Source organism: Abramis brama, assembly GCF_963993115.1.
Source record: "Abramis brama genome assembly, chromosome: 21".
Classification (NCBI taxonomy): Eukaryota; Metazoa; Chordata; class Actinopteri; order Cypriniformes; family Leuciscidae; genus Abramis; species Abramis brama.
This window is the reverse complement of record NC_139983.1, coordinates 35,218,962-35,242,062: the sequence shown is the minus strand read 5'-3', so window position 1 is coordinate 35,242,062 and position 23,101 is coordinate 35,218,962. Positions and strand designations below refer to the sequence as shown.

At 39.7% G+C, this 23,101-nt stretch overlaps 4 protein-coding genes across 8 annotated transcripts in view; 3 read left to right on the top strand and 1 right to left on the bottom strand.

Moving 5' to 3' along the window:
- The first annotated feature begins 11 nt into the window (after positions 1–11).
- On the top strand, positions 12–5,309 carry LOC311071688 (kelch domain-containing protein 1). Of its 3 annotated transcripts, XM_084096168.1 has the most exons (13): positions 12–261; positions 405–475; positions 602–719; positions 799–911; positions 986–1,070; positions 1,155–1,238; positions 1,362–1,442; positions 1,620–1,678; positions 2,079–2,188; positions 3,923–3,995; positions 4,129–4,213; positions 4,293–4,345; positions 4,412–5,309. In XM_084096168.1, exons 1-13 carry the CDS (start codon positions 169–171, stop codon positions 4,545–4,547), a joined length of 1,161 nt encoding a protein of 386 aa, XP_083952294.1. In that variant the 5' UTR covers positions 12–168; the 3' UTR covers positions 4,548–5,309. The 3 variants fall into 3 exon arrangements, with proteins under 3 accessions (XP_083952294.1, XP_083952295.1, XP_083952293.1); XM_084096169.1 differs by lacking the exon at positions 4,293–4,345; XM_084096167.1 differs by having other exon boundaries at positions 4,293–5,309.
- A 139-nt stretch (positions 5,310–5,448) lies between these two features.
- Positions 5,449–11,912, top strand: dnaaf2 (dynein axonemal assembly factor 2). 2 transcript variants are annotated; one of them, XM_084096165.1, is made up of 3 exons: positions 5,449–6,738; positions 6,793–7,268; positions 11,427–11,912. In XM_084096165.1, the coding sequence occupies exons 1-3, from the start codon at positions 5,613–5,615 to the stop codon at positions 11,721–11,723; spliced, it is 1,899 nt and encodes a 632-aa protein (XP_083952291.1). In that variant the 5' UTR covers positions 5,449–5,612; the 3' UTR covers positions 11,724–11,912. The 2 variants fall into 2 exon arrangements, with proteins under 2 accessions (XP_083952291.1, XP_083952290.1); XM_084096164.1 differs by having other exon boundaries at positions 5,449–7,268.
- Positions 11,913–11,936: 24 nt separating this feature from the next.
- Positions 11,937–22,727, bottom strand: lrr1 (leucine rich repeat protein 1). 2 transcript variants are annotated; one of them, XM_084096150.1, is made up of 5 exons: positions 22,511–22,727; positions 22,005–22,247; positions 21,826–21,924; positions 20,461–21,188; positions 11,937–12,328 (listed from the first exon to the last, which is right to left on the bottom strand). In XM_084096150.1, the coding sequence occupies exons 2-5, from the start codon at positions 22,182–22,184 to the stop codon at positions 12,073–12,075; spliced, it is 1,263 nt and encodes a 420-aa protein (XP_083952276.1). In that variant the 5' UTR covers positions 22,185–22,247; positions 22,511–22,727; the 3' UTR covers positions 11,937–12,072. The 2 variants fall into 2 exon arrangements, with proteins under 2 accessions (XP_083952276.1, XP_083952277.1); XM_084096151.1 differs by having other exon boundaries at positions 11,947–12,328; positions 22,005–22,195; positions 22,511–22,723.
- Positions 22,711–23,101, top strand: part of klhdc2 (kelch domain containing 2) — a 14,804-nt gene continuing 14,413 nt past the window's right edge. The window contains exon 1 of the mRNA XM_084096152.1: positions 22,711–22,908. The gene's annotated coding sequence lies outside the window, so the exon portion shown is untranslated. The remainder of the gene's footprint in view (positions 22,909–23,101) is intronic.

The window sequence follows — 23,101 nt, the reverse complement described above, 5'->3', positions numbered from 1 at the left end:
TTAGTATTAGTTTTGTTTCAGATAAGACCCATTTTTTGTAAAAGAATAAAGAGACAGAAGCGCTCTTTCACACTCGCGCACGCGCGCCGCTGTTGTTGTTGTGCACTTGACACGATCTGCCAGATCCAGTCCGTCGGCTAACTTACTGTACTAATATCAGCACTATTAATGATCGTGATGAGTGAAACAGTGGCTCGAGAGAGAAGCGGACACACCGCGGCGGCGGACGGACAGTATCTCTATGTCTGGGGTGGTTATGTGGTAATAATAATAATAGTAATCTTGAATATTTCACATATTTCTGCTCAAAAATGGACAGTGTTTAGCATTTAACAGTTCATGATTAATGACACTTTCACTGCACAAATAAAAATGATTGTCCTTTCTGATGATTGATTCTTCAGTCGGTGGCAGAACATGAAGTTTTTCTTCCAAATGACGAGCTTTGGTTGTATGACTTAGAAACTGGGTTATGGTAAGAATGATTCATGACTGTCAACAAGCAGTGTGTGCATGTGCCCGTGTGCGTGTGCGCGCACATGCCTCTGTTGTTGTTGGTGTGTTTTAGTTGAGATTAAGTGAGTTTTCTCTTCTTCTGAAGGGTTAGGCATGACATGGCTGGGACGGTTCCCCCGTCTCTCTCCGGGACCTGTGGCTGTATTGTGAACGGACTCCTGTATATATTCGGAGGCTGCTGTGATGATGGACAGACTAATGAAGTAAAGCTTTATTAAGTACCAACTCTGTTCTTTTGCATCAGTAAAAGCCAGTAAGTTATGAATAAATGTCTTATTTCAGCTCTACTCAGTCGATCTCCACGATGGGACGTTCAGCTGGAAGAAGGTCGAGCCTCAGTCTGGGTCTCCACCGTCACCGCGAGACAAACTGTCCTGTTGGGTTCATAAAGGAAGGTCAGCGCTTGATACTCATCCACTACAAAATATTAATATAGTCATATTTGTACTGAATTTTGATCTCCTGACAGAATGATCTACTTTGGTGGATATGGCCACAAGCTGCTGAGTGAAGTCAAGGACCCGAAGAGCTTCACTGTGGATGAAGCATCATGGGTAGTTTGTGCTCGATATGAAACTGCTCACAGATGAAGAGCGATTTAAAACAGATCCATATCAGTGTCAGTTTTCTCTCGTCAGGCCGAGGACATTTTCTGGGGATGGAACAATGAAACTCACGAGTTTGATCCGGAAAGAAGAAGATGGACTGAACCACAGACCTTTGTAAGTCATTCAAACATCATTTAGCATTATGAATCAATGACTTAAATATTTAGCATAATGTCAGAATGATGAGTGTGTGTGTGTGTGTGTGTGTGTGTGTGTGTGTGTGTGTGTGCGCGACAGGGTCGCACTCCTGCACCGCGAGCCGCTCACGCTAGTGCTACGATCGGCAGTAAAGGTTTCGTATGTGGAGGGAGAATAAAGGTGAGTTACTGTTGTGTGTTATGGAGAAACATCACTCACTGTTGCAGCAGCATCACTGAACTTCAGCTCTCACACACACACGGCTCACACACACACTCCTACCCTCACTGATCACTCGAGAACTACTGTAATGTGCAGTTCTGTTATCATGCCTGTGTTTGTTTGTTTTCTGCACAGGAAACTAGAACATGTGACGTGTTTTGTCTGGATTTGAATTCATGGACATGGTCAGAAATGTAAGACACCTTTCAGAACAGTTACACACTATTTATGTGAGAGTGTGCGTGTGTGTGTGAGATGGCATGTTTAGCGATACTTGTGAAAATTGATTAATAAATATAATAAAATGTGTTTTTTTGAAAATGTAAAAATGTGTTATGTGATGGGTAGGGTGTGTGTATATGTGTGAGTGCGTGTGTATATTGTACCTGAAGCGCATCTGTGTGTGTGTGTGTGTGTGTGTTCTGCCGGTCTCTCAGCGTGAGTGTGTGTGTGTGTATTGTACCTGAAGCGCATCTGTGTGTGTGTGTGTGTGTTCTGCCGGTCTCTCAGCGTGAGTGTGTGTGTGTGTGTGTGTGTGTATTGTACCTGAAGTCACACCTGTGTGTGTGTGTGTGTGTTCTGCCGGTCTCTCAGTGTCTCCTGCAGCGCCTCTCCCTCGGGTCGCTCATGGCACACACTCACACCAGTGTCAGACTCCTCACTCTTTCTGTTCGGTGGACTCAGTGAAGACTGCAGACCCATGAGTGAGTATAAGCACACACACACACACACACAATCTCACAATCTCACACACACTCTCTCTCTCACACACACACTCACACCAGTGTCAGACTCCTCACTCTTTCTGTTCGGTGGACTCAGTGAAGACTGCAGACCCATGAGTGAGTATAAGCACACACACACTCTCTCTCTCACACACACACACTCACACCAGTGTCAGACTCCTCACCCTAGGGGTGGGCGGTATGACCAAAATTCTGTTTCACGGTATGACTAATTTTATTTCACGGTAACGATATATTTCACGATATAGTTATTTATATATGTAGTTATTCTCGAAAAATCGACAAAAAGGGCTTTGTATAATAAATAAACCCAAATACTTTAGAAATGAAAAGTACTTCACTTTGTTTGAATTTTCTTTTTCTTTTATTTGGTAAATTATTTCTTTGGTAAACTATTTTTTATAGCTAAATATAGTAAACAAAACACTCTCATCAACTTTTAGATGAACTGCCCTCAACTGGTTGATATTAAATACAACTCATAGCAATTTAACTTTAAATTAAGTGTTTCTGAATAATTTTTCAATCTCATGTTATTGCTTTACTTCATCAATCAGTTTATAATATCTGATTATTTTATATTGAACTATTCTATTCATAATAAATTAGCTTGTTTTGTTATTTTTGCGATATCTGGCAACCCGTCACCTAAAGCTTTAATCAAGAGATGTTCAGCAGTGTCAAGTTCATAAAGTTCATAAGTGACTAGGAGAACAGCAGTATGAAAACCGAACAGCAGCTACTGTTAGTGTTGACTAAGTAGTGTAAATTATACACACTTTGTTGTAACTGCGTCATTATTTTACATAGCTCGGTGAACGCGCGTCTTTTGCATCAGTAAAATGCGATCGGTTAATTTGAGTGACAAGTTGTAATCACGCATTGAATCGAAGCAAGATTTTATCAGCTGTTTCAGTGGCCAATTGTTTGGAGTTAGAAATAAATAACTCGCGCTGCATATTTAGTAATTTTGCCTCAGATACAGGATTATACATTTGCTTTAAGCAGATTGTTCATTACCACGGCAACTCGTGTCATACTGAATGCGAGTTTCGTGTTTAAAAAGTAACTATACATAAAGAGACAGAAATGCAGATAACTATACATTGTTTAAGGTTATTTCTATTTGTTACGATATTGATATATGAACTGTTGTTGTCAAGTAAGCTTCATGCTTTCCCCGTTGCGATCGTGCACTCCTCTAAACTGTAACGTTAGCCTACGGGTGCCGCACTGCTCTAGTTGACTGCTGCGCCTTTCCCCCCGAAAATATCACGTTAACAACAACCCTTTAGAAAACGGAATTCCTTTGTGGATCCTCTTGATCTGCTTTCTCCATGTTTCTTTGACAAATCTCAGTGTCTCATGCATGCGAGTTAACCACGCCCACTTATTTACATGTCGCGGTATCACGGAATAAAAAAATCTGTTACGGTTGACATTTTCTACTGTGGTAACGATATATACCGTCATACCGCCCAGCCCTACCTCACCCTAACGACTGCAGACCCATGAGTGAGTATCAGCACACACTCTCACACACACACTCTGTCACACACACACACGTACACACACACACACGCACACACACTCTCACACACTCTCACACACTCCGTCACACACACACACACTCACACACACACACGACAGATCAAACTAACCCTAACTAGAAAGCGTCCTCGTTCTCTTCAGGCGACGGCTGGATGTTGGATCTGGAGACTCGAGGATGGAGGAGGAAGGAGCATCAGCACGAGGACAAACCGCGGTTCGTGAAAGATGATCGTGTTTAAACACTATGTTTCTCCAGGGTAGGGCTAGGGCTAGGGCTAGATATAACCCTAACCCCATGTTTCTCCAGGTCTCTATATGAGCTGCTTTTCCCGTTCTGATTTCCTCAGGCTTTGGCACAGCGCTTGTCCCGGAAGAGACTCAGATGTGATTGTGTTCGGAGGAAGTCATGATTATATTCTTCTGGTGGACAAAGTAAGTCTCATGTGCTTCTCGACACACACATGAATCCTGCAAACATGATGTAGGTGTGTGTGAACGGTGTGTTTTTCAGGGCCACTGCAACGACGCGCTGGTGTTCCAGACTCAGCCGTACCCGCTGATCCGGTACGATCCCGAACAATCACACACACATCACGGAGAACACACAACTAATGCGCTTTATTCCCACAGGTTATGCCAGGAATTCATTGCAAACCATTCCAGTGTGTTTCAGTCCCAGATTCTGTGTTTACCGCCCAAACTGAGGCGTGCTGTGGAGAGACGGACAAACAGAACATCACAGAACACATCCAGAACCACAGAATGATTCGCTTTATAATAAGGGTTAGGGTTAGCTTAGCTTTATAATAAGCTACTGGGCAACACTTTATTTTACAGTGTCCTTGTTACATAAGTTTCATGTACTTACCGATGACATCACGGTTTTCTCCAGAGCGGCTATATATATATATATATATATATATATATATATATATATATATATATATATATGTATGTATGAACTAAATGAATAACCTATTTACAACAAAAATGAAACAATCACTGAACTTCCTTAAGCTGGACTGTGACGCTATTTTCTTCTAGAAACAAACTTTGTTGCATTATTTTCCTGTTATCTCTGTAAAGCTGCTTTGAAACAATATATTGTAAAAAACGCTGTATAAATAAAGGAGACTTGACTTAGTAATAACAGTAAATGATACATAATTACATGCAACTAACCTTAAACCAAATCCTAACCCTATAGTAAGTACATGTAGTTGCTTAATATTACTCAGCACTTAAACATATAATTACACTGTAACAATGACACCTTAAAATAAAGTGTAACCAGCTAACGTTACTGTACATAAGAAAAAAAGTTTACTTAAGCTTTGTTTCCTCAATTAATATTGATACTGTGTATCAATACAGTGTGTCTGTGTGGAATGATTTGTTTTCAAATAAACTACTGTACGTCACCTTTGTTTTCTCAATAAATATTGTTAAAATGTCTACATTCAGGATGTTCCTACATTCCTGTTTTGTTTCTTTCTGGGAACCGTTTATTAAATATTGAATGACTCACTTTCAACTGGTCCAGGCTGGTTATTAATGCGTCTCTAGAAAGAGAAAACCATTCAAATTAGTGCACACAGTTAAATTAGTACAATTACTACAAAGAAGAAGATAAATATTGAACTGAAGAGACCGGCGCGTTCACGCAAAGCGCGCCTCAAAGGCGGACGCGCGCTCTGTTGTGTAGCTAGTGGGTTCCATGGTTACCGAGTCCTCCATTTATCACCACTGAGTTCTCCCGGTCCGCTGTAGTTTGGAAAGATCCACGAGAGATTACTACAGCTTGTCAGTAACTTTAAGTTCACAATCTATAATGGATTTTGGCAGCAAACTCGAAGAAATGAATTTGACACGCGATGAAATGAATAGATTCGGTAAAGCGCTAAAAGACGAGAAGTTCCGCGAGTTACTGCTGGAATATGCGTCTGAGATCTCGGACCCGGAGAACCGGAGGAGATATGAGGAGGAGATCACTCAGATGGAGGAGGACAGGGGCTTTGACGTGCAGTTTATTCACCCTGAGGCGAATCACGTGCTCAAAACACGCAGCGCGCGCGGGAAATGCTTCATCAACATCTGCTCTAATCCGCGCATCGACGAGCCGTCGTGTGAAGCAGCTCGAGACCGAGGCGGGGAACCGGGTCAGAACTGGCGCTTACCGTTCAGCCTGATACCGGGCCGAGCCGACCGAGACGCCGCGGGGAACAGCTGTGAGGTTTACGATGTCGTCTTCCATCCAGACGCGCTTCACATGGCTTCAAAAAACGCGAGATTCATGAAACTCATCCACAGTACCGCCATCGGAGGGATCGAAGACTCTTTCCACATCAAGATAAACAGAGAGCAAATAAAGCAGCCGAAGATGAGGTATAAAGGTGTTGCACATCCAGCTGTGATCCGCAGACCGATCCCCGGACACGACCAGAAGAACCGGAGCTCCGGTGAGGACATGCTGTCGTTTCCATATCCAGATGAGAATCAAACAGGACCAGAACCAGAACCCGAAGCGAGCCAAAGACCTCCTAATCCTGATGACACCAGATCCAAACAGCCCATCACACCACATTACATCGTAAAATACAGATCAGTCGTGGATTTGCAGGATTACAGGTGCTCCAGAGACTCGGGGCCCGGGGCCCGACCCAGAGAGATCGTGGTCATCATCGATGTGCCACTGCTGGGATCAGCACTGGACGCTGAGGTATGTGTGACGGAGCGACGCCTCGTCCTGGAGGCTCCAGAACCAGCGTACCGACTGGACCTTCCACTTGCCTATCCGGTGGATGAAGAGAAAGGAGATGCAAAGTTGAACAAAACTAAGAAACAGTTGACAATCACTCTTCCCGTTCGGCCAGCGAAAACCCCAGAGTTACAGATGAGCTGCGATGAGGCGAAGAGTAACATCAACAAGGAAGCAGATCAGAACCCACAAGAGGAAGGTCTTGATCCGGATTGCACAGAAGGAGGTCTTGATCCGGATCGCACAGAAGGAGGTCTTGATCCGGATCACACAGGAGGAGGTCTTGATCTGGACCACACAGAAGGAGGTCTCGATCCGGATCACACAGGAGGAGGTCTTGATCTGGATCACACAGGAGGAGGTCTTGATCCGGATCACACAGTAGGAGGTCTCGATCCGGATCGCACAGGAGGAGGTCTCGATCTGGATCGCACAGGAGGAGGTCTTGATCTGGATCACACAGGAGGAGGTCTTGATCTGGATCACACAGGAGGAGGTCTTGATCCGGATCACACAGATCTTGATCTGGATCACACAGTATCAGAGCGGAGTCAGCTGACGTGTGATATGGCATTTGAGCCTCAAATCACAGATTTAACGGCAGAACGACAGACACACGAGATGAGCAACAATATAATCATCAACCCAACAGAGAACCAGACAGAACCGGATCGGTCTGTAGAAGATGATACAAACATCAATCGAGCAGTCAACTCTTCATCAGATACAGTACGTGACCAACTTTTATATAATACTCTCTAGGGCTGCACAATATATCGAAATATCGCAAATGTATACATCGCGATATGCATATCGCAACGGCTTGCAACAACTAGGGTCGTGAACAAAAGACAGAGAAAATCACTCACTCTTGGCTGAATAACTTTTGTAGCTTTAATAAGAATATTCATACAGTGAAAACTAAGCAGTGTTTTATTTACATGATTATTCAGTTTCTGTTGTTAAATAACCCTAATGTAGGATAACCTGAACCCCGTGGTTTACACTGATGTTACAATAACACTTCTTACGCTACTGTAAAACACTGATGTTCACTTTCAGGAGTTGTAGGGATGTTTTCCTGTCACAAAAATAAAAAATTTAACACGCATGTAGGTTATATAATTTTAAATATATTTTATAGATAATTTAAGTTTTACACACTTTAAGCATTATTGTATCGCATATCGAATATCGCATTATTTAATGAGTTATCGCATATCAAATTTTTCTTCAATATCGTGCTGCCCTAATACTCTCATATGTGCACATATCATCATCAATGCATCAAATTCATTGGACTTCCAGTGCAACTGATTTTTGCTCATGATATTACAGTAGATATTAGTAAAGTCAAGTCAAGTATATTTGTATAGCGCTTTTCACAATACAGATTGTATCAAAGCAGCTTCACAGTATTAAATTAAAATAATACAAGGTTTGTTTCTAGTGGAATTTATTGTTTGATAAAATTTAATTAAATATCCCTAAAATATCCCCACAATATCCCCAACTGAGCAAGCCAAAGGCAACAGTGGCAAGGAACCGAAAAACTCCATCAAGTGACCTAATGGTGACCTGAAACTGCATCAGGTGACCTAATGGAGAAAAAAAAAACCTTGGGAGAACCCAGGCTCAGTCGGGGCCAGTTCTCCTCTGGCGTTTATGAACTAGAGGCCGGATTGTAGTTTGAACTGTAAGATTAAAAATATTATATGAATGCCTGGCTGAAAAGATGCGTCTTTAATCTAGTTTTAAACTGGGAGAGCGAGTCTGAGCAACGAACAGTATCAGGAAGGCTATTCCAGAGTTTTGGAGCTAAATGTGAAAATGCTCTCCCTCCTTTGGTGGATCTGGATATCCTAGGTATGACCAAAAGCCTCGAATTTATTGATCTTAAAGAGCGCGATGGATTATAGGGCGATAGAAGATCCGTTAAATAGACTGGAGCTAAGCCGTTTAGGGCTTTATAAGTCAGTAGCAATACCTTATAATTAATACAGGACTTTAGAGGTAAAGAATATGTTAAAATCGTGTTATATGATCATATTTTCTTGATCTAGTAAGAACTCTAGCGGCTGCATTTTGGACTAACTGTAGCTTGTTTATTAAGGATGCAGGACAACCAGCTAATAAAGCATTACAGTAATCTAGTCTCGAGGTCATGAATGCATGAACTAACTTTTCTGCATCAGAAACTGATAGCATGTTACGTAGCTTAGCAATGTTTCTAAGGTGGAAAAAGGCTGTTCTTGTAACATATGAAATATGATTTTCAAAAGACAGGTTGCAATCTAGTATAACACCCAGGTCTTTTACTGTAGAGGATAAAGTAACAGGACATCCTACTATGTTAAAGTTGTATTGTGAGAGGTTTTGTGGGCGGTTTTTTGAACCGATAAGTAGTACCTCTGTCTTGTCTGGATTTAATAAAAGAAAATTACGCGTCATCCAATCTTTTATATCTTTAACACACTCTGTCAATTTGGATAATTTAGCGTTTTCATCCGGCCGTGATGAAATATATATTTGAGTGTCATCAGCATAACAATGGAAACTAATTCCATGTTTCCTTATAATATTTCCAAGTGGCAGCATATATATTGAGAATAACAGAGGGCCTAACACAGATCCCTGCGGCACTCCATAGTTTACTGGAGTTATGATCGATTTTTCTCCATTTAAATAGACAAAATGGTAGCGGTCAGATAAGTATGATCTGAACCAGCTTAATGCTTGTCCTTGAACACCAGTATAATTTTGTAGTCGATCTAAGAGTATTGTGTGATCTATAGTATCGAACGCAGCACTAAGATCAAGTAAAACTAGTATTGAGATACAGCCTTGGTCAGAAGCTAAAAGTAAATCATTTGTGATTTTAACGAGCGCAGTTTCAGTGCTGTGATGCGGCCTGAATCCAGACTGAAACTTTTCATAGATGTCATTTTCTTGCAAGAAAGAGCCCAGTTGGGCGGACACCACTTTTTCTAGTATTTTAGACATAAATGGAAGATTTGAAATGGGTCTGTAATTTGCTAGATTATGTGGGTCTAATTGTGGTTTCTTAATGAGAGGTTTTATAACTGCCAGTTTAAATGTTCTTGGAACATGACCTAAAGATAAAGATGAGTTAATAATATTGAGGAGAGGCTCTTCCACTACAGGTAACACTTCTTTCAGTAGTTTAGTTGGTATAGGATCTAATAAACATGTTGTTGTTTTAGATGAAGTGATAAGTTTATTTAACTCTTTTTGTTCTATAGTTGTAAAGCACTGTAATTGTTCTTGCGGGGGGATAATTGAGGCTGAATTATAAGGTGCGATTGAGGATTGAACGTTTACAATTGTGGTTCTGATGTTTTCTATTTTCTCAGTGAAGAAGTTCATGAAATCATTACTACTAAACTGTAACGGGATATTTTGTTCGGGTGACGTCTGTTTATTTGTTAGTCTAGCCACGGTGTTAATAAAAACCTAGGATTGTTTTGGTTGTTTTCTATTAGTTTGCGGAGATGCTCAGCCCTGGCCGCTTTTAGGGCCTTTTTATAACGTGACATACTGTCTTTCCACGCGATTCTAAAGACCTCTAAATTAGTTTGTTTCCATTTACGCTCTAAATTACGGGTTTCTCTCTTTAGAACATGCGTAGTATTGTTGTACCATGGTGCTTTACTTTTCTCTCTGACCTTTTTTAATTTAATGGGTGCAACAACATCCAATGTTCTAGAGAGAATGGTGCTCATAGTGCTAGTTAGTTCTTCTAATTCATCTGTTTGTTTGGGTTCAGGCAGCAGCTGAGATAGATCAGATAAGCAATTTGAGAAATTATCTATGGTGGATGGAAGGTTGTTCTGCCTGGTCAATAACGCGGCGCTGCATGACATATTACAGCAGTACGTAATATGCAAGTTACCATGTAATGGTCAGTGACATCATCACTTTGTGGAATGATATCTATATCGGTTGGATCGGTTCCATATGATATAATTAAATCGAGTGTATGATTTAGACGATGAGTTGGTCCGGTGACGTTTTGCTTGACCCCAAAGGAATTTAATAAATCTGTAAACGCAGCCCCTAACGCATCATTTGAATTATCTACGTGCATGTTAAAATCTCCAACAATTAATGCTTTATCGACGTTGACCAATAGATCTGAGAGAAAATCTGAAAACTCTTTTAGGAAATCAGCGTAAGGCCCAGGCGGTCTATATACGGTAGCCAAGGCTAGAGATAATAGGGAAGTTTTTCTTACATCTAAGAGCGTAACATTTAGTACAAGTACTTCAAACGAATTAAACTTGTCACCTGTTTTCTGGGTAACATTAAGAATATCTCTATAGATTGTTGCAACACCGCCGCCACGACCAATCAGACGGGGCTCGTGCTTATAGGAGTATCCAGATGGAGTAGACTCATTTAGACCGAAATAATCATTTGGTTTAAGTCAGGTTTCAGTAAGGCAAAGTACATCGAAGCTATTATCTGTGACTATTTCATTTACAATAACTGCCTTAGGTGTGAGTGATCTAATGTTTAGAAGACCTAGCTTTAGAAATTGTTTTTGTTCACTAATAGCAAGATTTTCTGTTTTAATAACAGTTAGATTTTTTCTAGATCCTGCAGTAGATTTATTATTTGATCTCACTAAACAAGGAATAGACACAGTTTCTATGCAATGTTCTACACTAATATTTATATCAATTAAGTTGGTGCAGCAGACTGTAATTTGGACTTTTGGTTACTAGTCAAACGGTATTTAACATCTTGGAGATGTTGCTCATATTACAGTAGATATCAGCGATGCTGCTCATGATATTACAGTAGATATTAGTGATGCTCATGATATTACAGTAGACATTAGTGATGTTGATGTTGTGTTTGTAGGGGTTTGTCAGGGAATCTCACCGTCTCCACAGCAGAGATGAAGAGGCAGAAAACACGTCACTTCAGACCGATAATAACACACTGATCCATCAGCAAACCAGCAGCTCAGTGACGGAGCAGGAGGATCCCAACTCTTCTCGGGAAGCTGAAGATCCTGAGACGAAGCGTTCTTCAGGAGACCGCGGGAGCGCCGGGAATGCTGGGATCCGGTCGGAGGACCCAGTGCTGAGAGAGACCAGTCACATGACCTCAGCCGCCTTGTGTTTCCAGAACACTCTGCGCTTTGATTTGGACTAAACGTCAGATTTATATTCTTGAAAAGTCTTTTAATTAGTTAAAATAAAATGTAAATAAAGTTTAGTGTTTAAATCTGGAGTAAAATAAAAATATTTTTTGTAAATCACCAAAAATGCTCAAACTTAAACCAGAGATTGACCTTGAGATTGTAAAAAGAGTAGAAATAAAGCTTGATTGAAATAAAAGAAAATTGCACAAATATGAAGAAATATTGTGTGAAATCATTTAAATCATGTTTCTTTGTTGTACTACATTTTATTAGTTTCACAAAGCATTTGTTGTGTTGCAGGAACTTACAGTCTTTTCCACAAAACGATAAAAGAGAATAAACACAGTAACACAGGCAGGGTCATCTGAGGTCGCGCTGCACGCAGCCGTCCATGTACTCGCAGTAACACCCGAGAGAGCAGAAGTGTTTCTGCACCGGGGCCTCGGTGCCGCCCATGCTGTCCACCAGAACCACCGTGTGCGACACCAGGTGCAGGTTCATGCCCACCGCCGTCTGGATGAAGGAGTTCACACACGCGCGCCCGCAGTCACACACCTTACAGAAGTCCAGCTCGTCACACACCTGGAAGGGGACGAGGTGAGGCCCGTGCGGGATCCTGAACACAAGAACACAAGCACACGTTAGCGGGATCCTGAACACAAGCACACGTTAACAGGATCCTGAACACAAGCACACGTTAGCGCATGTTAGCAGGACCCTCAACACAAGCACACGTTAGCGCATGTTAGCAGGATCCTGAACACAAGCACACATTAGCGCATGTTAGCAGGACCCTCAACACAAGCACACGTTAGCGCATGTTAACAGGATCCTGAACACAAGAACACGTTAGCGCATGTTAGCAGGACCCTCAACACAAGCACACGTTAGCGCATGTTAACAGGATCCTGAACACAAGCACACGTTAGCACATGTTAGCAGGATCTTGAATACAAGAACACATTAGCGCATGTTAGCAGGATCTTGAATACAAGAACACATTAGCTAGGGATGAGTCATGATTTTCGAATATTCGATTAGTTGATTTAATTAAAGAATATTGAATAGGTTGTGCGATTATTGTCTAAAAAAAATCCCTATGTTTTCGGTGCTGATGCGGTGGTGACACGTTCACATAACCAGAGGGTGGCGCTGCCAATAATGTGCCTAAAAGCTGTCAATCAATTCTCAGACAACAGAAGAACACATCGTCTCTTAATTCTTAATTTGTGCATCCTCGCTTCCTTTCCTCGAGTCTCAGCTCCACCACTGTAGGAAGCGAGGGAAGGACGCTAGGAAAGAAAAGGAGGACGGAGGAATCGAAAGAAAGCTTATTTATACATTGGAATACTTGATCACTCGAGCGTCACTTCACAGCATCAGCAGCAGCGCTCAGAGTATCTGCCCATATGTTGTTTTAGTTTGGTTATTTAAGAAATTCATAATAAATATTAATAAAGCAAGATACCCTGTTGAAATATGTGAGATGAGTGGTTTATTTAAACTGCAAAGGTAAAGTATACATTTTTCTAGTCAACTATTGTTCATTTAAGCCACTAGTCAACTAATCACATATTTATGGGTCAATGACGTGACGCCTAAATTTTCTGTCCGGTTGCATTTTTTCAGGCAAAAATGGGTTTAAATGCATAAAAGGATACTGTATATTTATAGTACCTCTGCCATGTATGTACTCACTTTAACTTTTAAAAAACCTTTATATATTTGTTATTTTTTTTGTTATTTAAAGTGTCAAAACATCATGTGTTGCGACCGTCCGGCCATAACTTCTGTTTTGAAAACGTCTTTGAAATTACTCTGAATTTATTCAAATTTATTTTCTGCACTATTTGGCATGATTTCCAAAATGTTTTGTAATCCTTTAAAAAAATTCAAAGCATTTGTATTTATATTTCCATCATAATATACAAACAAACTTTGTCCGATGATGTCCATTTTATGAAATATCATGTGGTGCGACCATCAAGGAACTACCATTTTGGGACTTATATGTTGAAAACTATTCAAACACAGTAAGTTACATCATAAACCAATTTACCAAGGACCCATGGAAGCAGCAAGCAGGTTTGTAATTCTCTCAAATTGGAAAAAAAATAAACCTTTGTAATGGTTGGTATGTAGTTGCCACATTTGGATGTCATGTGGTGTGACCTCAAAAAATATATAATATTAAAGTTATTTCTACAAATATATATTTTTATTATAAATTTCATAGTGACCTTTTTTGGCAAACTAGCTTGTTTTGTTAAGGTGGCCAATTCTGTGCCTGTAAATTATGATTGAATTTGAAAATATCATGTGGTGCGACCAAATATCATGTGGTGCGACCACTGCAGACTGTTTTCCATGATAGATATATGTCCTAGATTGGCAGTTTTATGCTTTTATATTCAATTGACGGTTTATATAAAAAAAGTACTTTACTTTAGTATCATTTGGAATAGATTTTTATGCAATTTGGGATCTTTTTTATAGATTTCAGACAGTTTGTGTTTACTCTTTGTACAATATGAGAAAAATGCAAAAAAAAAAAAATTAGAGCATGTAATTTCAGTTTAGTAATAATGCATTTATTAGTAGTGTATTTATTATTGCCTATTTATTTATTTTAAACTATTTTAATCTATTTTACCAGATGCCACTGCCAAGCCAAAAAATTCTAACCCTGCAGCAAGAGCAGAGTACCTTGATAGGAGAAGAGTGAAATATTATTACAGTTTAAAATATCTGTTTTCTATGTGAATATATAGTAAACTGTAATTTATTCCTATGATCAAAGCTGAATTTTCAGCATCATTACTCCAGTTTTCAGTGTCACATGATCCTTCAGAAATAATTCTAATATGTAACCCTAGAGCCTAGACCACAAAACCACTCAATGGGTCAATGTCACATGGGTAAATTTTTTGAAATTGAGATTTATACATCATATGAAAGCTGAATAAATAAGCTTTCCATTGATGTATGATTTGTTAAGATAGAACAATATTTGGCCGATACAACTGAAAATCTAGATTCTGAGGGTGCTACAAAATCGAAACATTGAGAAAATCGCCTTTAAAGTTGTCCATTTATGTTTGCAATATTGCTATATTCACTCACAAAAAAAAAATGTTTATAAATTTATGGTAGGACATTTACAAAATATAAAACATGATCTTTATTTAATATCCTAATGATTTTTTGGAATTAATAATAATAATTTTGACCCATACAATGTATTGTTGGCTATTGCCACAAATACCCCGTGCGACTTGTGACTGGTTTTGTGATCCAGGGTCACTAATGATTTGCTGCTCAAGAAACATTTCTGATTATTATCAATGTTCATATTTTTTTGGGAAACTGTGATACATTTTGGATTACTGTGATACATTTTATATGTCAGGATTATTTGATGAATATAAAGTTCAAAAGAACAGCAATTATTTGAAATAGAATCTTTCGGAACATTATAGCCTGCGCCTGAATGTGACACTGAATGTGTCCTTGATTAATAAAGTATTAATTACTTTTAAAAAACTATTGACCCCAAATGTTATCTGTATACAATACTTTTATGAAATAATTTATATCTATAACATTATTATTTGTTAGAAAGAAATTCTAAGTCAAGTTAAATTAAATGGTGCTTGTGAAGTGATTTTTTTTTATAAAAGTGAGTTTATAAAATGTTTATGTTCAGGAAAATTCTGTGAAATTTGTTTAAAATCTGGTTTAAATAAAACATTTTGTATAAAATGTATTGTTCATTGATCTCTTTAAATAGATTTTTAACTATATAAGGTTTTCGTGTCATTTGGAGCGACCAATTATCATGTGGTGCGACCAATAAAAGCTATCACTGTATTAAATTTAAAATAAAATATCTTATTTCTGTGGCTGAAATATGAATCACTGATACAGTATGCTTTAGTAAATTATATTTTTAAAACATTTCTATCAGTTTTATGCGATTTACAGGAAAAATAAGTCTGTTAACTGCATTTTAGAAGGCGACTGAAATTGCAGAACAAAAATATGAGATCATTATATACAAAAACTCAAAAGAAATTCAAATACTCTGTTTTTAAACACTTTAATTACAGAGAACATGTAAAAAAAAATACATTTATGTTAAGGAAATTAATTAATTTTAAGATAAATCACGGTCGCCCCACATGACATTTTTTAAGCCTATGGACAATTCATCTAGATGAAAAAACACTAAAATCACTTAATTAAATTTTTTTATTTGAATTTTTATGTACACAACATTCTTAATTATTGAACAATTGCAATATATATTGTTAATTTTCGTATTTTAAAATTGGCCTGTTGAAAATCCTTATACGTCATTGACCCTTATATTAATTTATTTAAATATATACTGGTGAGAATACTAAACCATATTCAGGGGTGCAAACACATGTATGGTCAAAAAAGAGAGAGGTAGGCTAATCGACGGCAAATATCCAGATACTACATTGCCACCATCCCCAACCCACCCCTATAGGCACATAGAGTCAAATGAAATTTAGAAAAACTATCTTGCACTTCTTCTTGCTTTACTGCTACTTCCTGAAAACAATTTCACCTGATGATTTGAATAGCTCTTTTTGTAAAGAATTAATAATTCTAGGATGATTGGGGTAATTGTGTAGGGTAGGCCTAGTGCATCTGCATAGAAACTAATAAACAAAATACAAATATAAATACAATAAAACACAAATACACGAGAAATAAAGCAGTGCTTTATGTTTTTCAGGTAAATTAACTGTATTAAGTATTAATACAGTTTATCTTTTGACAAAACGTGATTTTTCTCTTTCTCTTTTGTTGTTTGATTAACTTTGGTGACACAAACAGCTGCAGGTATATTGGGTGCTGTCCCTTTAAGACGAATGCACGTATCTAATACCGGTAATGACACGCATCCGTTTTATTTTGACTGCGTTTACGGGGAAACTCGTTGAGACGGACACTGGCTTATTTTTTCGTGCACATGTCTGTTCAAACACAAATAGATAAGAAAGAAAAGGGAATTCGGTGTTCACGAACTTCACGTGCTGTCTGCGACTGCGTGGCTCTGTGCGCCGACAGACCATCTACATTTGGATGTTAAACATAATATATATAGCCTGATACAGCAAAGACAACGTCGGCAGTATTGACGGCAAAATAGGCTACAGAATATTTCGTTCTGTAGGCCTATTGACAGGGGCAATATTTGAAAATCGATAATTAGGCCTATTTTTTAAATTACAGTTATATATGCATTTGTCAAAACCGAGAGACTTTCAAGCATCAAAATGTAATTTATAATATGTATTTGCGCCTTCTATTTTGTCTGAAAACTGCCAACACTCGTGCGTGTCGCGTGAAAAATAGGTGTCGGTTGCGGTTCTATTTCTAGCACACGGTTTCGCCGCGGCTCGAGAAGTGTGTGTGTCACGCAGGCATTGTGCTCTAACACAAGCTCTAACCAGTTAACATGAGAGCCGACATAAAAACGGATACTCCACGCAGAGAGAAATGTGATGCAGTGGCAGATCGAGTGAGACAGAAACACTAGTGGTTCACGCTTGCGCACATACTGCTGGTTTGGCGCGCAGTGTTCTGATTCGCTTATTTCCCATTTACTTGTTGGTGGACGCAATCCAGAATTACTGTTGGTTAAATTATAATCAGACCCCTCTCAAACCACCCCTCCCCTCCCCTCCTTAAAAAAAAAACTCTTCGGATCTGCACGATTCACACAAGTCACCCAAACTGACGTGAAAAAAGCGGGAGGCGCCGAAAAGCGCGCTGTTTGCACCCCTGCATATTGAGCGTTTACATAATATATTCCGCACTCAAGCGCATGCATAAAGCTTGCCACAAAGAATGAATGAATATGATTATGAATGTATCAAATATAGCAAGGAGACATTTTAATTGTTTATTAATAAACTAGAGTTTTCTGCGTCAGTGTCGGCTGCAGAGATGAAGTTGACGATGCTGACTCGCGATATTCACAGTAGTGAACGCATCTATAGAGAAATGCACATTTCACACGGATTACATAAGCAGAGAGTAGTCTGTTTCTTTTCTATAGAAATATATATATATGTATATATGGTTCTCAGGTCTGTGAGGCAGCCTATACGCTGAGTTTCGATTCATTTATGAGACCAGCTCCAGTTCACGAGCAATGCAAGTGATCGCACCGGCGCCTCCATGTCCTGATTATATTGTCTGCTATATTTGCTTCTTAAATCCAGGCAATTGGTTGATGAAACACTGATTAAAATTAACATACAATTTATACAAAACGAAATTTACTTTAAACAGGGTTCGTACAGATTCTGTAAAATGAAATTCCAGGACTTTCAAGGACTTTTCAAGCACTACTTTTTTGGATTGTGAAATTACCTTAACCATTGAAAGGATATTAAAACAGATTTTTTTTCTATGAATATATGATTGACCTGAAGAATGAAAGTTGTATTATATACTTATCATATACATAATATCATGCTCATAGCCATGCGAAATAGCTCTATATCTCAGACAGGCTGCAGCGTTAATTTAGCGTGAAAAGATTGTATTTTTTCAACAACAACATTTTTTTAATTAGGGATGCACCGATACCACTTTTTGCAGAACGAGTCCGATACCCATTCTTTAATTTCTGGTACTCGCCGATACCAATTATCGATACCTGAATTTTCACTGCATTTGTAATTTTTAAATGTATTAGTAGATAAACCAAAATAATATAAATCATATTAGTTGGCTTAATTTGTTCATCAAATATATATTTATTTCAGTTATTTTCATGCTTAATTAAGCCTGCTAAAATGCACTGTATAAGCTTCTGTTACTGTCACTGTTCATTCTATTGCTCTATCATATTTTATCTATCATTTAATAGCACAGCACGTATATTTAGAGCAGCTCCAGAAGGGCTCAGTGCTGAGGATTGGGTCAGTGTAACAAATGTTTAGATACCAGTGAAATATCAATTATTTAATCCAATTTTGATACAACAAAAACTACCAGACTAATTAATGTGAATTTAAAACATTATTAAAGACAAGTAAGCAATCAGTAACAAAATAAGAACAAATAATCGAATTACAAATAGGACAAATAAATACAATAGAACAAAGAAAGGCTAAAAATGAAATAAACAGTGTTTTTAGAGTTTTTCAGGTAGATCTAACAGGTACAGAAATTGGAATAAAGTAATCAAATGTGAAAAAAATGCATATTCATTACTGTATAAATTATATATAGATGGATATTTTTTTAAAGTTGAAAAGGGTAGCCTATTTAGTCAATAGCAGTGAGTAATTTATTTGTCCTTTGTTTGAACATTAAAACACAGCAGCAGGTTTATTAGACTGCTGTCCCTTTAAGACCGAACGCATGGCTCCCATTTGAACATGGCTATGTTCACTTGAGATATAACCGACTTTGTTTACTGGGATACTCACCTAGACAGGCGTTTTTACATAAACTTGTGTGAATTCGTCCGTTTAAGCGCAAGACGTGAAAGACAATTCAATACAGTATTCGCGCGCTGTCTATCAAGACGCTGGTTTGCGGAGCGCACGCTTCGGATGTTTGTGTTTGCGGATTAAACTTCTTGACCTGCAAACGTCCTGTAATAATGTAGGGAACCACTCGTTATACATAAATCAAGTAACAGTTCATGTTTTACTTTACTTACATATACAATTTAGTTTTAATCCAAATGACACGTGCTGAGTGAACGATCAGCAATCAAGAGCATTCAACAGAAGTGCGCTCGCTCTCTCTCTCATCAGTTAACGTTAATAATAAGCTACATGCCTCGTTTTATTTTCTTTGCCATTGACATCCGACTGAACAAACTTTCCACTGATGTCTGTTTAAAGGGATGTGCTCGACCAGCTCGCGCATCTGTGCCGGTGCGCGCTCAATCCACTGCGCGTTTTTGTCTAATCAGCTCGCAGACCACAGCTGTGTTACTATACACACGCTGCCTGGTAGGCCTATTGGTTGTTGGTATCGGAGCATTTTTACGAGTACGAATACATGAGATCGGTATCGGTGCATCCCTATTTTTAATAATTCAAGTACTTTTCAAGTACCTCTTCAAAAATATGGCTGTTTTCAAGGGTTTTCCAGGACTTAAATTTCAAAAAGTCAAATTCAAGTACTTCAAGCACTTCAAGCACCTTGTACGAACCCTGTTTAAAGAAAGGTTTTCTACAAAACAAAACTTAATGATGAGGTCAAAATCACGTCTGACCCACTCCATATTTCTCCCGATATATTGCGCATCTAATGATCCTAACTTACTCCTGCTGTTCACGTTTGATATAGGCCTAATCAACATAGATTAAATAAAAAAATAACATTATATTATTTCAACATAAATATGAAACTTAATTTCTTTAAGTTTAAGTTCTCCATTTCTTTAATGGCTACAACACGTATAGTACAGTACAGAGAAATTAATTGTCGGAGTGGGATTTGAGCGAACGCAGTTTTACCGGTGAGCGGATCATGAGTGGGGCGATGGCTTGGGCCGTGAGCGATTGGGTGGAGCGCGCTGGAATAAAGAGCAACCTAGCCTATACATGCGTGTGGGGAGGGGTGCGATTTTCGAATAATAATCGAATAATTCCAGCGATCATCGAATATAATTTTTGCTTCAAATGCCCATCCCTAACATTAGCATGAGCGTGTGACGTCAGCAGACCTGCGTTAGCTCACCTGAGGTCGACCACGGCGCGTGCCGTCAGCTCCTGCAGCGTCAGCGGGAACGTGAGACGGATCGTGTGCTCCAGAGCGTTGGCTTGAGTAAACGGGTTCCCGAACAGGTCCAGGTTCTCCAGGCACAGCTTCCTGAAGCCCGCAGGAAGTACCGAGAGCTGGTTCTGAGCCGCGGAGAGGAAGCGTAGCTTGGAGAGCCGGCCGATGTGGAACGGGAGCCGCAGGAGCTGGTTAGCGTCCAGGCGCAGGTTCACCAGGTGCCGTAGCTGGCAGAAGCGCGCGGGCAGAACCGTCAGCTGGTTCTGGCTCAGGTCCAGATGCTGCAGTGAGGTCTGGAGAGTGGACACACACAGGGCGTCAGGGAAGCTCTGCAGGCGGTTGTTGTGCAGGATGAGTTCCGCGAGGCAGCGCAGGTCCCCGATGGTGGCCGGCAGCTTACGGATGTGGTTGTTGCTAAGGTCGAGCCGGCGCAGCGAGCGCAGCGCTAGCATCCGCATGTCCACACGGGTCAGGCGGCAGTACGACACCTGCAGCTGCTCCAGGGAGAACGGGAAGCTGGACGCTAGTGGGTAGTCCTTCTTAGACAGAATGCTGAGTTTCTTCTTGGGCTTCTCCACGTCGCGTGCGCGGGCCGGGCCGAGGGAGGATAGCGGGAGCGAGTCCGTGTCACTTCCTCGGTGAGCCAGTCGCGCGGCGGACAGGAAGCTCTTCAAGCTGCTGGTGTCGGCCTGAAAACACACACACACACACACACACACACACACACACACACACACACACACACACACACACACAAGCATTGTGGAAGCAGCTTTTTATTAGCATCAGGATTCTATTAATGCAAAAGCAGGTCTGCAGGAAGTAGAATATTCCCTCAGCTTCTGTGAACCAGGTCAGCTTACTGAGAATCACAGTCACAGAGTATAAACTCAGTACTGATAAAGAATCTCTGCTACATCAACAAAACAGAGGATTTATCAATCCGGTGTATTATCATCACATTATTCTCACAGAAAGACTCATTTCAAACTTAATGTTGCAACTAATGTAACACTTAAAATGGAAACTCCCTTATTTTATATCAGAGTAGCTGATTCAGTAACAGTCAGATAAAACATTTATATTCACAAAAAACTTGATCAAAATCCTTTACATTTTGATCAGATTAAAATCCTTACACGAGTCATCAACTCATTCATCATCAGATTATCAATTTGCTGGTTTCAAGAATAAAAAAACAGTAATAACTGCACTTTGGATTTACTGTATGATGACATTTATCAACACTGATTTAAAACACACTGGTGTCATTACAAACATGACAGCTCAAGACTTTCTCCAGTAGAACTGAAAGCACATCTTTACTTTACTCAGACAGATGTCGACCGCAGGCTCCTTCAGTCGAACCGTGGCTTTGCCCTCTTCCACAAACCAGGTGAAGAACTTCTCAATGTTCTCCTTCAGCTGCAGAGAAAACACACACAGATGAAGACCTGGAGAAGAGCAGAGGAGAGCAGATCTGTCGGGCCAGGAGGAAGGCTTGCCTTGTATTTGGACCCGCTTCTGTCTTTGGCAGTGCAGATCAGCAGAAACAGGCCGTGGTTCTGAGAGCTTCTGTCCGGCTTCCCGATGGATAACACAGCCCGGCTGGGTTTGCCTTTATTCTTCAGACCGAATGTCGGTAACATCCGGTTAACAACCTCCACATCACACTGAAGCTTCATCCTTCAGCAGCCTGTGTGTGTGTGTGTGTGTGAGAGAGTGAGTGAGTGAGTGTGTATCCAGGACTAACACACCACAGCAACAGAGGAGACAGGGTTAGTTAGGCTCTGTGCTAGTCAGGGTTAGTTAGGCTCACAGTCATAATATATATCGAGTCATATGTTATGCAGTATTTCCAGTTTAAATGAATATTTCTCCATTTAATATCAACAACACTGTGTGTGAATACAGTGCCGGTTACGAAGACTAACTGGTTGGTATAGATCAATATGTTTTTGGTAAATAACTAAATAAGCTCAGACTGAAATACATCGAGAAATAAACAAACCTGAAGTTCTGAGGTGCTCGCGCTTCTTCCCTTCAAAATCGGCTAATTAGCAAACCGGCAGATCCATAGCACAATTTCAGCCAAAACTCAGACCGATTGAGTAAAATAACTAATCTTGGAGCACAAGATAGTGTTTAAAACAGCAGACTGAAAAGATGTTTCATGTTTAGTCTGTAACGTAACGCGCGCTTCCGAGCGTCGCACATGCGCAGTGAACGCTGGCTGACCTCACTAATATGGCGGCATCATTTTACCAAAACATATTTCCGATGAGGCCTTTCTGAATTAAAAATAGTTTTAATTCAAATGAGCAGCGCTACTCATGACAACAAGCTACTCTCCATGACTCTCCACTCGTTTATCACACAGAAGTGACAGCATTAGTAGTTTCCGTTCGTGTGAGTAGTTTTCTGTCATTAGACTGTAGCGGTGAGCGCGCATCAGCTGCTCAATCAAAACAACACGACCAGTGAAGATAATTCACTCGATTTATACAATAATACAACTGATTATTATCAATGAAACGGATTGTTTAATATGTGGTCACACTGACAGGACATATGAAGTTCTTTAAGGAGTGTATCCATATTG

What these genes read in the sequence shown, in the direction of transcription:
- dnaaf2 (XM_084096164.1), top strand. Translation starts at nt 5,613, where the DNA reads ATGGATTTTGGCAGCAAACTCGAAGAAATGAATTTGACACGCGATGAA. An exon ending in TCAACTCTTCATCAGATACA is followed by an intron (nt 7,269 to 11,426) that starts GTACGTGACCAA and finishes TTGTGTTTGTAG; the next exon opens with GGGTTTGTCAGGGAATCTCA.
- LOC311071688 (XM_084096167.1), top strand. Translation starts at nt 169, where the DNA reads ATGATCGTGATGAGTGAAACAGTGGCTCGAGAGAGAAGCGGACACACC. An exon ending in TGTTGGGTTCATAAAGGAAG is followed by an intron (nt 912 to 985) that starts GTCAGCGCTTGA and finishes ATCTCCTGACAG; the next exon opens with AATGATCTACTTTGGTGGAT. An exon ending in TATGTGGAGGGAGAATAAAG is followed by an intron (nt 1,443 to 1,619) that starts GTGAGTTACTGT and finishes TTTTCTGCACAG; the next exon opens with GAAACTAGAACATGTGACGT.
- lrr1 (XM_084096150.1), bottom strand. Translation starts at nt 22,184, where the DNA reads ATGAAGCTTCAGTGTGATGTGGAGGTTGTTAACCGGATGTTACCGACA. An exon ending in GAAGCGGGTCCAAATACAAG is followed by an intron (nt 21,925 to 22,004) that starts GCAAGCCTTCCT and finishes TTTTCTCTGCAG; the next exon opens with CTGAAGGAGAACATTGAGAA. An exon ending in TCGACATCTGTCTGAGTAAA is followed by an intron (nt 21,189 to 21,825) that starts GTAAAGATGTGC and finishes GTGTGTTTTCAG; the next exon opens with GCCGACACCAGCAGCTTGAA.